This window comes from Haemaphysalis longicornis, unplaced genomic scaffold (assembly GCF_048455015.1).
Source record: "Haemaphysalis longicornis isolate Haplotype H1 unplaced genomic scaffold, Haemaphysalis longicornis Haplotype H1 scaffold_2, whole genome shotgun sequence".
In the NCBI taxonomy this organism is placed as follows: Eukaryota; Metazoa; Arthropoda; class Arachnida; order Ixodida; family Ixodidae; genus Haemaphysalis; species Haemaphysalis longicornis.
In genome coordinates, this window is record NW_027526295.1 from 12,263,739 (window position 1) to 12,279,051 (window position 15,313).

General features: G+C 51.4%; 1 protein-coding gene across 4 annotated transcripts in view; it reads left to right on the top strand.

Moving 5' to 3' along the window:
* Nucleotides 1–3,902: 3,902 nt before the first annotated feature.
* The window catches only part of LOC144168754 (organic cation transporter protein-like), a 184,926-nt gene continuing 173,515 nt past the window's right edge, over nucleotides 3,903–15,313 (top strand). For 3 of the 4 annotated variants that reach the window (XM_077697713.1, XM_077697715.1, XM_077697716.1), the window contains exons 1-2: nucleotides 3,903–4,020; nucleotides 5,048–5,185. In XM_077697713.1, the coding sequence (XP_077553839.1) occupies nucleotides 3,918–4,020; nucleotides 5,048–5,185 (241 nt within the window). In that variant the 5' untranslated portion in view covers nucleotides 3,903–3,917. Of the gene's footprint in view, nucleotides 4,021–5,047; nucleotides 5,186–15,313 lie in introns of those variants that run through there. The other variant, XM_077697714.1, reaches the window with a different exon arrangement.

Consider the following 15,313-nt stretch of genomic DNA (forward strand, 5'->3'; position numbering starts at 1 on the left):
TTCCCGAGTGACAGGAACTGGTGGAGCGGCTTCAAAAGAAGTACAGTCGAGTCCACTTATGGTGATACCGTTTATAACAATATATCGGATATAACTATAAACAGCGATACCCCCGTCACTTTTTGTAATCTTTCTCTGGTAAAATAAACCGCATATTACAATGCTCCAGTGCCACGATGTCGGATATAACGATTGAATCTGGTGATATTGTGCACCAAAAGTGCAACAATGACGGCTCTAATGACGCGGTTGCGCAGCCTACTCAGGTGGTGTCTTCGTAGGAGGCCCAATGCGTGACACAGTCCCTCAGGGACTTTGTTTCCGCCAAGGAAATTTACCTCAGCTAGGTGAAGAACCTATAGATTCTCTTGGAAAGGCTTGCGCCAGCTTCACCCGCGGCAAACCAAGGTGACCGACTGTGGCTTGTTTTTCGCAAATTAGTAGTAGAACGAATTTGCTGGCATGCGAATAAAATGTTTTGAGCTGTGTTTCGTCTTTTTTATTTCGCAACCCGCTTTTAACAATTATCGGTTATAAAGATGTGATTTCCTTGGCCCTTGGATATTGTTATAAGTGGACTAGACTGTACGAAACGGTTTTCGCGAAGGATATTCCAGGGCACAATGGACCTCTCATCAGTTTGGAGCTCCATCAGGACACCAGCCCTAAATTTCTCAAAGCCAGGCCAGTACCCTTTGCCATGCAGTCGGCGTGCAACGAAGAGCTTCGCAAGCTCGAGCAGCAGGATCTCATTCAGCCGGCGCGGCACTCAGACTGGGCCACACCACTTGTCGGAGTCAGGAAAAAATACGGAACTCTACGTCTTTGTGGAGACTACAGGAGCACCATGAACCTAGCAACGAAGCCTTCTGCTTACCCACTACCAACGCCGCAGGAGGTTTTCAGCACACTCTGTGGAGGCCTAATTTTCAGCACGCTGGACCTTACCGAGGCGTACGCCTGGGTCAGGTCCAGCTGAAGGTGAGCGAAGAAACATCTGAATGGCTCAATATAAACACTACAAGGGGCCTCAACAGGGTTAAACGACTTCCGTTTGGTGTGGCAGCAGCCCCAGCAATTTTTGCAGAAGTACATGGAGTCCACGCTTCTTTGAATTCTAGGAGTGTGCGTTTACCTGGATGATGTGATCATTAGTGATCATCAAGCGAAGAACACGCAGCACGCCTAGAGCTTGTACTCGACAGGCTAGCCAGCGCCAACTTGCGCTTAAGCATAGATAAATGCTGTTTTGCAGTGCCAGCGGTAAAGTTCTTGGGGCACCTGATCAATGCTCAAGGTATTCATCCCACTGATGATAAGGTGCGTGCTATCAGTGAGGCACCAGGATCAACCAACAAGCAGGAACTGCAGTCCTTTCTTGGGCTCATTACGTTCTACGGTTGATTCCTAGAGCAGCGAGCAACTGTAGCTAACGACCTGTACCACCTGTTACAAAATTATGTCTAATGGAGCTGGTCGCAGCGCCACCAGAAGGCATTCGACGCGCTTAAAGACCTGCTCCGGCGGCGCGTAGTCCTAAAGCACTACGATGAAACGAAGCCACTGCTTCTAGCCTGCGACGCATCGCCCTACGGTGTGGGCGCAGTGCTCTCAGAAGCCGACGATCAAGGCAGGGAAGCACCGATTGCTTTCGCTTCCCGCACCTTTTCAGCGGCAGAGCGCAACTGGCTCGCAACTCGATCGAGAAGGACCCGCAATCGTGTATGGAGCCATACACTTTTACCAGTACAATGCTGGTGGATACGTGATCATCTTACAGCTCACCTACCTCTTTTTGGCATTTTGGGCTCCATGAAACAAAATGCCTCATACGCTCTCCCCCGTATGACAAGGTGGGGCATACAAATGTCAGCGTACGACTACGAGCTCGTGCACCGCCCAGGAAAAACACACCAGACCGCGGATGCAATGAGTCGTCTGCCGCTCGGCGAAACAAATGAGGATCCTCCACAAGTGGGCTGCGTGCTTATGTTTGAAGACCTGCCTAATCCACCGCTAACGGCCGACACAGTCGCCGTAGTGACGCAAGCGGACCCGACGTTGTTGCAACTGAGCGAAGCACTGCACCAAGGCCGCGTTCAGAAACTTACCGGAGAAAACTTCAACGCCTTTAAGAAAAGAGCAACGGAGTCTCCATCGCGGCTGCGTGACACTCGGGTCACGAGTCGTTATCCCGCACGCACTACGCGAGCAAGCAATGACCCTCATTCATGCTGGGCATGGAGGAGTAGTAGCCATGAAAAGGTGCGCTCGCGGCTACATGTGGTGGCCAGGAATTCACTACGACATCGAAACAGCTGCGCAAACGTGTCAAGCTTGCCGGGGAAGCCAACCAGCCCCGCCCAGACCCCCCATTTCTTATTGGGAGAAGCCAACAACTCCACGGCACACCCTGCACGTTGACTTTGCAGGCCCAATCGAATTAACATTTCTGGTTGTGGTGGATGCCTACACAAAATGGCTGGAAGTTATACAAATGAGTAGGCCAACATCAGCGGCAGTCATCGACGCCATGCGTGCGTTGTTTGCAACGTTCGGACTACCACAAAAGACAGTATCGGACAACGGCACGCATTTGTGTCGGTAGAGATCAGGCGGTTCTACAAAGACAACGGCATCACAGCTGCGACATCCGCCCCGTACCACCCAGCAACAAACGGCCAATCCGAACGATACGTGGCCGAACTGAAGAGGGCACTTGGCAAGGACGAGACAGGGTTATTGCAGCGACGCTTGGCGCGCTTCCTTTTCAAGCAGCACACAACAGTGCAAAATACCTCAGGCCCTGCGAGGCTAATGTTTTCGCGGGAAATGAGGGCGCCTCTAACGGGCGTTCGACCACAGCCATTTTCAAAGGCGGCACAGGATGCCCGCGACCCACTGAGCAGCCGGTGGATGCAAAAGGGAGAACGCGTGCTCGACCGCCAGTTTCACACAAGAATTGTTTTTTTTTGTTGTTGTTTCCATGTTTCATATTTTGTTTGCCATAATGTGCGGCTACATTTTTGTACTGTTTATTTGCGTGTATTGTATGTGCTGTATCGCCCCTCCTGCTTGGGCTTAAACTGGGCCTGCAGTCGTAGTGAATTCCTGGCCACCACATGTAGCTGCGAGCGCACCTTTTCATGGCTACTACTCCTCCATGCCCAGCATGAATGAGGGCCATTGCTTGCTCGCGTAGTGCGTGCGGGATAACGACTCGTGACCCGAGTGTCACGCAGCCGCGATGGAGACTCCGTTGCTCTTTTCTTAAAGGCGTTGAAGTTTCTTAAAGGCGTTGAATAAAAAATCCGGAATGGGTCCAAGCGACCGTAAAAAACAGATTGGCCTGCGGTCGTGGCTCGTCCAGATTTCCGGCACGACAACTCCGTGGCATTTCAATCAGCTCCGCCAGCTGAGGCCGTCTTCAAGCAAACCAGCCCCTTCTGAAGAAGGTTTTGCGTCACCACCCGTCAACATGGCCTGGCATCTGACTATGGAAGGCGCCGCGGCGACGCCGAAAACCTCATGAGCAGACGGCCAGCTCCCGCCTTCGTTGCAACCCCAGGCCGTCGACCAACGCAAATCCTCACGGCAGCAACACCCCCCTGACCGCTACCAGGCGCTCTTCTAAGGGAGGAAGAAATGTTCTGTTCGTGCTCCTCAGCAGAAACGCAGTTCTCTCTCGGCGGCTCCCGACAGCGCGCCGATTAGTGTCCCCCGCGAAGGGGCCCTTTCCCTCACCGGCGCCGCCCCCCACTCCGCGGGGCAATGGACAATGCACGGAGAGACGATTCGGGACCTCGCTTTAGCCAGTCGAAAAAGCCGTGTTTTTCTTGGGTGAATAAACCCTATTTTCAAGTGTGCCCGCGCGTGAGCTTGTCACTGAGTGCGCGGAAATAGCACTTTCATCGTGCATGTATCTCCTAAGGCTCGGCTTGTTCCGTCTTCTTCTTAGGCTGCTCCGGTGTTTCACGAATCGGCGTCTTCCATCTGCGGCTTCATTCTTGCTCCCAAGAGGTGAGAGGGCGGCCGAAGAGAGGCCAAATTGGCTCAGTGTGGCTCGCCTCTCGAGATCCCTTGCCCCGGGGTTTCACGGTGCCAAAATGTTGAGGAAGGCGACGAAAAAAAAAGCAAAACAGCCAGACGCCTGTTCCCTGGGGTTGAACAGGACTCAATGTCAAGAGCGCAAGAAGCGACCTATTCCCGTGACCGTGCGAGCCGCCGCCTTGTTATCATCAACTATCCTATTCTATGCCTTAAAGATGGTTTATGCCTTAAAGATGAAAAATGCCTGCGGGTGTGAAACTTTATCTGACTGTATAGAGAAAATCACCGTACCAGTATGTTGTTTCTCTGTTGTTTGTCGGGTGGTTATCGCAAGTCTTTATCCCCAATGACGTCTAAGGCATTTGTAGTGAGTCTCACTAATTTTGCCGTATTGTCCGGAGTAACTTTTTGCAGAAACAAACGTGCATTGATATTAGATAAATTCAAACCACTTGCAGGAAAGTGCGTCGAACGGAAAAATTTCTTTCGTTCGCCGATACGCCCGTATAAGTCGAACGGGGGAACAATGGCTGTGATTACCACTTTCAAAACTGTAGAACCTTTGCTCAATTTTTAAGAGTGGTCTTGTTAATTTTGCGTTGAATTCTTGACCAGCGAAAATTTGTGGACTCTCCGAAAATAATGTTTAGATTTGTTTAGCTGCCCGGCGCCGATGTGAGTTTGCTTCTCAATTCTCTTGAGTCTAGACAATATATGCACCCAGAACAGCTCAGAGCGTTTCTCCGGGTGCTGGGATGCTTTACCCTCAGCAACGCATGCACGTGGCGCCGCAATTCTCTCGTGTGCGCGCCTACATCAACAGATCTCCCGGGAACTAAGAGCCTGCAATCAGGGCCCTGTTGTGCAACGCGGCATTGAATGACGTACTCTCCGCTAACTTCCATACAATTTTGTGCTGATAATTAGTGCCCGCAGAAGAGATAAGGGCGAAGGCAATATAGATTAAAGTTTATTGCCCCCCCCCCCACCCTGCCAGTCATCAAAACGCATCTTCGCTTCTTGGAATGCGCACTCACACAACGAGGGCCTTTCTCGTGCACCTACGACGGTTTCCTGTCGACGCAAATTAACTTCGCGCGGCCGCCTTTTCGACGAGCTCTTCCTCGCATTCACGGTAAGCCCAGTATGTTCTCGTACATCCTTTGCACATAAGTGCAGATATTGTGACGCTACGGTACTGGATAAACTGGCTAACGATGAAGAAGAAACAGTAACTGGGGATGTTGGTCGGGCTGACATCGATGTATCGGCTTGCGGCCGACCTTGTTGCGAACTTCTTATCACCGTTGTCAGCGCCTTGTAATAGTTGGTGTTCTGAACCGAATACCCTGGTGGACGTTCTGGGTAAAGATCTCCAGTTCCTCTCCCACGATATCAAGTGCAGGCCATGACTTCATGTAGCGCATAACAAAAAATGGCAGAGGACACCCGGAGCCGACGGGTGTCCTCTGCCGGGCACAAGCTAGGGCTTCATGGGAGGGCTTTTGAGACATATAACTAAATTTGTGTTTGGTCTAAGAACATGGATATATTTACATACGTTTAAAAAGATATTGCTGCTGAAGAGGATGGTGGATTTTCACGGGTCGAATATCAAGTCGCGCTGCGCGTACTTGTATTGTTGAAACAAAAAGTTGCAGATGACATCTATGTTTAGGTCTTAAGATGTATGACGCGGTAGCGTTACTTCAGCGTTGAGGGAGTTTTTCGGATTGACGCCGTGCATTTATCACTATTGCTTCCCCAGAATTGCAGTTAGGCGACCATAGATTGACTAGCTGCAACAATCACTGCGGCATAGAAAAGGCAGACGACATTTCCGCTTGTGTAGCTTAATATGTCGGCCCGAAAGGTTGCGGATGCGCTGTGTTGGTCAGTTTGAGCAAGAAGGTGACAGCGTCAACGTCTCACCGTATTTATTATTTAGTGTCGTGGGCTAACCGAATGTCTTGGTTTGTTTAACATGCACACAGAATGAGAGAAAGGGAGAGACAAAGAGAGAGAGTTCGAGCTATATTCAGTGAGATTTAATGGAATTTGTTCACCCCTGAGAACATTGTTACGTGGCAGCAGAACACAGCTGAGACGAACGATGGGATGGGGTGAAGCGATCTATTTACAGAATCAACATGGCGGCCATAAGATAGCGCCGCAAGGACACAGCCACTTCGTCGTCTTCGCCGTATCCTGCCTGAGTCCACGCATTATGGGACATTGGCCGTCTATATGCGTCCCGTGACATCACCGCCTGGTTGAGGGTGAGCGTCCCGGTCGAAGCTGCAGCGAGGTGAAGATTGCGATGCGGATGGGCAATGCGATGAAAACAGACAGTAAAGATGTGCCTGCCGCCACCGATGGTAACGCATGTGATGATGCCTGGCCCCGCAACAGCGATGTCTTGAAGCCAGAAGCGGGCCATCTGAAGAACTGGAACCACGTCGGACGAGAGGGCTGGGAACACGACATCTTCAGTTGGTCTGGTCTCGGCTTGTAACGGCTGGTCTTGATCGGGTACTATTGGACTGGGGTGACGGAACGGGGGACGTCGTCGAACGCTGCTCGCAGTGGGCTGGGGCTGCCCGAAACGGCCCACGTTCCCTCGACGGTTTCGCCCAGGCCGAAACGATGCGATGAGCAGGCTAGGATGGGGATTAAAGGATTAAAGGATGGGGGACGAAGGATGGGATGAGGTGAAGCGATCTATTTGCAGAATGAACATGGCGGCCATTATTGGTTGGTTGGAACCAAAAATCAGTGGCGCGTACCCACTCTGGGGGATCGGACAAGTCAGATTGGGGAAACTGGTCAAGAATTCAAACTAAGGGTAAAATAGAGCTGTGGAGTGTGAGGGAAGTGATGTTGGCAATTTTGACATACTGAAGTAAAAACAGATACTAGATAGCGCGCACAAGGACAGAGCCACTTCGTCGTCTTCGTCGCCTCCTGCCTGAGCCCACGCAGTATATGACATTGCCCGCTATATGTGAACCGTGGCAATATCTTTGAGTACGATCACGTCGCGTAAAGAGAGTGGGTGTTCCCTCGTATTTAGCACAGTTTAAGGTTAATGTCGCAGGTTTTGTACCTAACATCCTCGCCTATCTAGATTTTGGATATGTGTATTGGATTGTATCGCGCGCCTTGTTCGCAGACATTCGGCGCATTGATCCTTGTGTGGCACGGAGAAGGACGGTGTTAACTGGCTTAGGATGAGGAGATGTTCCTATCATTTTGTGGGAAAGAAGTTTGTTAGTCGTCGTCAACCTGCAACACGGTATGCGAGTTTGCGTGAAGCTGTGTCGGGTGCATTGTTCGCATCCAGTTCGCCACATCCTGGTTGTAATGTGACGTCTACTTTCATCTTTGTGAATTTAAGAATCCTCCTCAATTATTTATGTACTATGCCTGCATCCAAGAGACTAACGGCTTTTTAAGTGTATGTATCGATGTTTAGGCTGAGTTCCATTAAGGTGATTGTATACACGATTTCCTCTTTTGCTTTCCTGTGTGTGTAGGTGAATGAACTCACAGCGATTGACAGTGGAGTACACTACGACAATTCTTGCCTCCGCCCTTTCAAACATCCCGGCGTCGGCGTATACTACGTTTTCATAGTTTATGCTTGGGCGAGTTGGTGTTCCATAATCTTGAATTCAGAGCGCAAACATGAAACAAGGACGATAAGAAGAGCACGACACACACAAAGACAGGGAGAGCACGAGTTGTTAGTCAGCGCCTGTGTGTCGGGCTCTCCCGATAGTCTTTGTTTCGTGTTCGCGCTGTGAATTCAAGACTCTCTTTTCCTACTTTTGGAGCTTTCCTTGAAGCAATTTGATTGAATTTTCGCCTGTTCTTGTGTAGGTCTGTGGGTCGGTGTTTTTGTATGGTAGTAGGAGGGCTTTAACGCATAGCCACAGGATTGATGACCTATCCATCATAACACCCAGCCCTTTTCTCTCTGTAAGTGCGTCATATATTCCATAAGATGGCCGGTCCCAATTTGTTCCAGGGGCACCTTTTATGCTGGGATAGTGGGCTGTCAGATATATTCAAAGTTATTGCAAGACAATTGAGGACCTGTGCGGTGATTTTTAAAATTGAGGTGCAGGCGTGCCGGGCAGCGCTATATGCTGTTGTGATAATGGTCCTTATTAGCTTTTTTCTGTGCGGGTAAGTTTCGTCTACCGCAGGCTGATTGACATTTGAGTTGTTTTCACTGCGTAAATTTTTTCCTTTGTTCTCTTATTCCTGCTGTCCAGTGTATCGGCATTTTACAATGTACGCCTAATGTCCAAATATTCCCTGTATTTTTGCGCCTGCGTTATCGGCTCTCCGGCTTCCCTGTATGGCCATGCCAATTACTCTTACGTGACCGTTTTCTCAGATCACATGCTCACGTATTTTTGTGTTGTGTAAATTGTCGTCGTGGTGTTATTCATCTTTTACCGGATAGCGCTTGCGGCATTGTTGGCCCCGAAAAATTCGAAATATAATCTAAAAATTCCCGGACAGGAAGAGATGTGCTCGGTTTTACGTTTTTATTGCGACACATTTTATTTGGTTTATGTAGCTAATCTGGGTTTTCAAGGGAATTAGCGTTTATTCTTTCGCACGTATTTTTATTTAGATGGCACAATGTTAGCGCCAGTATTAGTATAGGTTGGAGAGGCGCTTTGGTGGTGGCGTAAGTTGCGGGCACAACTAGCGACCGTTAGGGCCGAGCATGCGACTACCAGGGTGGGTAGAACGAACTTCACTATGCAGGCGTGGCGCCTGCTCGAATCGGGTATCTTTTCTTTGGTCTCGGCCCTAGTATCACAGTCCTCCTTTCCACAAAATAGTTGGCACTGCTCGGTACTGCCGCTTTGGGTGAACCCTCGTATCTGGCTACCACAGTTGTATTTTAGATGCGGAGCATGTTATAGTATGGGCACGTCCCGCGTCGGCGTCCGCACTCACTCTGCGCATGCGCAACTCTCCTCCTTCCCTCTCTCCCACAGCTGCGCGATACTCCCGCCACTTCTTCTCTCGTACCAGCTGCGTGCACTTCGCTTTCGCTTGTCCCGCGTTCTCGCTTCTGCTTTCGCGGCACATGCTCGGCGCTTGCTGCGGTTGACTCTACTTCACTCCGTTCTTCCGATGAAGTGTGATGGAAGCAACAGTCCCGTCAGTTAGTGGGTTGGCGCAAGCAAGCGTCAGCACCACCCCACAAACAATACAACGGAAACACAACGGAACCCCGAGATGCTCCGCATCTTCTCACCGTTCCCTTCGGGAAGATGGGGCTAATTTTTGGGGCTAAAATGGGGCTAAAATGGGGCAGTGGTGACCTACTACCGTTGACGCTTAATGAGCACGGCTGATAGCAGACGGTTAGCAGGCACGGAAAGACCGATAAATCAGCCTAATAACGCTATCTCGTTAATAAAACAGGTGCGTTCGCCTCAGAGTTTCTTATTCCTGACCGGTGGGAAGATGGTGTAGAAAGTCATCAACGAGTCATCATGTCGCATGCCCATCAATGAATGTGCATGCGACACATGATAGATAGATAGATAGATAGATAGATAGATAGATAGATAGATAGATAGATAGATAGATAGATAGATAGATAGATAGATAGATAGATAGATAGATAGATAGATAGATAGATAGATAGATAGATAGATAGATAGATAGATAGATAGATAGATAGATAGATAGATAGATAGATAGATAGATAGATAGATAGATAGATAGATAGATAGATAGATAGATAGATAGATAGATAGATAGATAGATAGATAGATAGATAGATAGATAGATTGATGATGGATGGATGAATGGATGGATGGATGGATGGATGGATGGATGGATGGATGGATGGATGGATGGATGGATGGATGGATGGATGGATGGATGGATGGATGGATGGATGGATGGATAGATGGATGGATGGATGGATGGATGGATGGATGGATGGATGGATGGATGGATGGATGGATGGATGGATGGATGGACGTGTAGCGGCCAGTATCATCACCATAGGCCACTGTGCCAGCGTCACCAGCGCGTGGCCTCGACAGGCACGACGAGCCACGCGACACAAAAAGAACAGCCTGGCTTCTGCGCTGCTAGGCCGCATTGCACCGGCTCTCCCCGACGCGCGGGGCTTCTTCTGCCGCGGAATCCTCCTCTGTAAATAAATGTAGGGTCAGCCGCACGACCACATCGGGCCTATATTAATTGGTGACCCGGACGTCGGCCGTATGGCGTCCCATTCCGCTTGCCCGCTGCCGCCCTACCCGGCCTTCGAGCGACCCTACCCCCAAGCCTGTTTCTTAAAAATGGAAGCGCACTTCTTCATCCGCCGCATCCACTCACAGACCGAGCGCTACCGCATCACACCGCCCTGCTTCCGGCCGACCTACGTTGTGAGCCGCTTAAACACGGTGAGCGGCCCTACGACACACTACAGGCTTACGTGATGGCGAGCCTCGGCTCGAGTCATTCCCACCACAAGGACGCTGCTTCGCCCACGTCCATGGTGTCCGCGCACGCAAGAACGCACGATGGAGCCGGAACTGCGCCGCCCAGCTTGCAGCTGCCCTCGTGCCTTAATGAATTTTTGACACGAGAGCGAAGCAACGTTGCACCCGGCTTCGCTGAACGTCAGTTATCCACGTTCGGCCACTCCAATCGGGCTGCGCCTAGGCACTCGACTCCTGGCGATTCCCCCATGCCACTCAATACAACGGCCTTGCCACCTCGCCCACCGTTCTACCCCAAGAACCCCGAAGTGTGGCTTATGCAGATGGAGTGGTTTTTCGATCTTTACCACGTCACAACCCAGGAGGACCGTTACTCACTGATGTACGAGCTCCTACCATCAAGCTTAGCCTCCAGATTGCCGGAGCCTGGAGCCCAGGCCTACGATGAGCTCAGGACCGTCCTTTTGACGGGCTACGGTCGGTACATCAAACAACCCACGCCAGCCACCCGGCCTTGCACAACACTGTCGGGAACCTTGTTCCTAACACCAGAACTCTGGCGTCGGCGGTACCGCCCTGTGATGACACTACTACTACGACCACGCTATGCCCAGCGGACGGCAGCTCAGCGGCAACGATGAACGACTGCGCCTCACACCCCAGCAGTCGGTTGCCCACTGTGTCTAGTTTGCCTGCCTGCTTTACGCAAGCACCGGGCTGGTGCCTGAACACACCGCCTTTACCACCCTTTATACAAGCGGTTTCTGTGGCCGTAAGCGCAGTTCATGCACCCAACACGCCGTGTTCGTCCTCATAACAGGAGACGTTGGCCGAAGGCGCTGCATCACTACGCATCTCGACCATCTGTGATGAGGCTGACGTGTCCTCTACCCCTCCACTGCAGTCGTCGAGAATCACGCACGAGACGCACACTGTGTTGCTCGAAACCAACCCCGAGGAAAGCGCATCCTCCGACGAGCTCCCACAGCCCCGTACAACCTTCCGTTACCAGAACACCGATGGGAAGGACGGTGTCACCCACAACCTACTGACCCACGCGGCCAACCCCAGCCAGACGACACTACAGTGCAGTTTTACCATGGCCAGCATGGCTGAGTGGACGCAGAGTTTGCGAGACACAAGTCCTGCGCGTCCAATGGATCAGCAGCAAGGTCCATCTAACGAAAAAAAATTTCCCCGCATTTCCCCGAGGGGAAGAATGTGAAAGTGCGAATGCATGAGTTGAATTTGCGTGGTTCGGTAATGTTCGCGTAAGAGAGTTCACACACACACACAACTACAAAGAAAGAAAGATGCATTTATTCACAGACACCTATTTGTGTTGTCGTTGTACTTGATTGCTAGAGCGGATCTCAGCTTTGAAATTTCGTGTCAGTACTCCTTTAAGCGGGTGCATTAGCCCTTCTCACGCCCGAGTCCTGGCCAATCCCCCACGTGGGTATGTGCCATGTCAGCAGCCAGGCAGCGCGCGCCCATCTCCCCCCGTTGCCAAGGAAGACGAGGAGATTCCTGGCCAATCCCCCACGTGGGTATGTGCCATGTCAGCGGCCAGGCAGCGCGCGCCCATCTCCCCCCGTTGCCAAGGAAGACGAGGAGCGCGCGCACCCACAGCTGTTGCTATGTGGACGGACGGCGGTCACCGGAATTCAGGGTGGCTTATAAAGTGCATTCGCACTTAAACGTACCCTCTCCTGACTTGAAGACACCCCTGCAAGCAGTCATTTCCGCCGTCGAGCTTAAACGTCGCCGCCGACGTCGCAAGCGCCGACCACGAAGGCGGTCTTCTGCGCTGGCACAACAGAAAGAATTTTACGTCAACCTCCTGCTTCGGCGATGCAAACGACGGACATGCGTGCCCTGGATCCATCGTAGTTGTCACGCTCATCCAAACCTGCTTTCGACTTCCGCAACACGCAAACGCCGCAGTCATCATCAGCGTCGCCTCCCGGTTCCGCGTAAAGCATGCCTGTCTATGCTTCGCCCGACTGTATCCTCCCCACCTCAACTTCGACGGATCAAGCGTGCTGCTACTACATGTGCACACTAACGTCGTGGGACGCTTACCTTACTGCGCCCGCCCTACCAGACCCGTCCCATCACCTGTGTTAATGTGGAGATTCGCGGTAGCCTGGAAGCGGACCAGCCGAATTGTGCTCAAATTCATCCGCTACTCAAATCTCTGCCCAGGCCGCCGGAAGCGGCAATGCCCTCCGGACTTTCTCATTACGATAACCTGGACTGTTACGGGAATCTCTTTATGAACTGAGCATGACCACTTGAATATACCTGATCCCTTTGACTTGGACTGATTGTGCACCCTGTGCACCCTTGACTCTGCACCCTGTACATTCCTTACCCTGCTAGCTACTCTTGTTTTTGTTTTCATCTTGCCGCACTCCGCGCTACGGGGGGAGCCGTCTAGCGGCCACTATCATTACCATGGACCGCTGTGCCAGCGTCACCTGCACGTGGCCTCGACAGGCACGACGAGCCACGCGACACAAAAAGAACACCCTTGTCTTCTGCGCTGCTCGGCCAAATTGCACCGGCGCTCCCCGACTCGCGGGGCTTCTGCCACCGAATCCTCCTCTGTAAATAAATGCCGCATGACCACATCGGCGCCTACAGATGGATGGATGGATGGATGGATGGATGGATGGATGGATGGATGGATGGATGGATGGATGGATGGATGGATGGAAGGGCGGACGGACGGACGGACGGACGGACAGATGGATGGATGGATGGACAGACAGACAGACATACAGATAGATAGATAGATAGATAGATGGATGGATGGATGGATGGATGGATGGATGGATGGATGGATGGATGGATGGATGGATGGATGGATGGATGGATGGATGGATGGATGGATGGATGGATGGATGGACGGATAGATGGATGGATGGATGGATGGATGGATGGATAGATAGATAATAGGCATGTAGGTGGATTTATTTATTTACTTATTTATTTATTTATCATTTGAATATTTATTTCTGTATTTATTTATTTTGACCACAACTAGGGAACGATCCAGGAAAGAAAGGGCTGGCAGCCCGCTCACGTCACTTGTTCATTTCAGGAATCCCGGCTCCTACTGTTGTCCCCGGTTGCTTGGTTTTCAACGTGTGCCTGCCAGGACTGGTCCTCTATGTGCCCTCTCTACTACGATTAGCAATGGTTAACTGCACTAAGGAAGACGCTACACAGAGAGAGGTACACTAAGACAGGCGCAGACTTGCAACTGAAGTTTATTCGACGCAGAAACACACATAAATACACATACGGGCCTATAATTGCGCACGCACAAAACCCAAAAACAAACGCAAAACATAACATATCAACAACATGTGGTGAGCATTATCAGACACGCTCTTCGATAAACAATATCTCACTGTCGTAGTGCACAATAGAGAGAGAGAGAAATCACTTTATTTCTCAAGCAAGTTGGCTAGGAACGCGTGGTGGCTGCCGGCCGAAGGCTGGCGGTGACGGTGGCAGCTTGGTCAACTAGAAGTAGCTGCACCTGCGGTTGCGAGCTGCCCAGCGCGACCTCCCACTGCTCGAGCTGGAGATGGGGGGTAGTGGGTTAAGAGGGAAGGCCCACATGGCGTGGGTTAGAGTGTCCAGGGAGTAACAGAGGGGACAGTTGGGTGAACGGAACTCAGAGGGATAGATCTTGTGGAGGAGGGACCGACTTGCGAGGGAGTTAGGCGCTCCTGATCGTTGGTGAGGGAGGTGTGGGCAGGGGGATAGCGGTGGCGGGAGAGGCGATAATGATCCGTGACGTATTGGTACGAGAGCAGTCGATCGCGGGCCGATCGAGCACCACGGTAGGGAGTAGGAGTAACCCAGCACGGCTGGTGAGTTCTCGTGGTGCTTTGTGGTCCGCTTCTTTGCCTCCCACCCCAGTGTGGGCCGGAGTCCAGACGATGTCGACTGGTTGATGAGGGGGATTTTGGAGGATAATTTTAGTGCCGTAGCCGAAATACTACCGCGAATGAAGTTTTGAAAGGCCGTCTTCGAATCGGTGATTATAATGTGTGGTTCCGGCCTAGTGATAAGGGCCAGGGCTATTGCCGCCTCTTCCGCCGTTGCGGGGTACGGTGTCCCTACGGTAAGGGAAGTGACTGGGGGAAAGTTGGGGTGAGTGACCACTGCGAGAGCAAATCCTTCCGCCTGTCGTCACTCCGCGGCGTCTACATACATGGTGGTGGGGGAGATGGGGTATTTATCTGAAAGGGCACGGGCGCGCTGGCACCTGCGCTCCGCGTGATGCACTGGGTGCATGTTGCGCGGGAGTGGACGCATGCAGAGGCAGTCTCGGATGTCTCGAGGGAACGAAGCTTCGTTATCTACCATTGTCGGGATGCCAATTCGTAAGCGGTAAAGAATGTGCCGGCCTGTGTATGTGGTAGAGAGGCGGCGTAACTGATTAATACGATGGGCCTCTAGTAGCTCGTGGGCAGTATTGCATACTCCCAACGAGGCGAGTCTGGCAGTGGACGAGTAGAGGGGGATTTGTAATGTTGCCTTGTATGCCTTTCGGATGAGGCAGTCAATTTTGTCTGTGTCGGAGGTGATAAGCTTAAGGTAGGGGAGAGAGTACGTGATCCGACTGATGATGAAAGCCTGAACTAGACGGATTCGTTCTCTCTCCTTGAGCCCGTGGTGACGGCTAGCGATTTGTCGAATAAGGCCAATTGTTTGGTTACTTGAGAGTTAACTAGGGATAGGAATTTAGC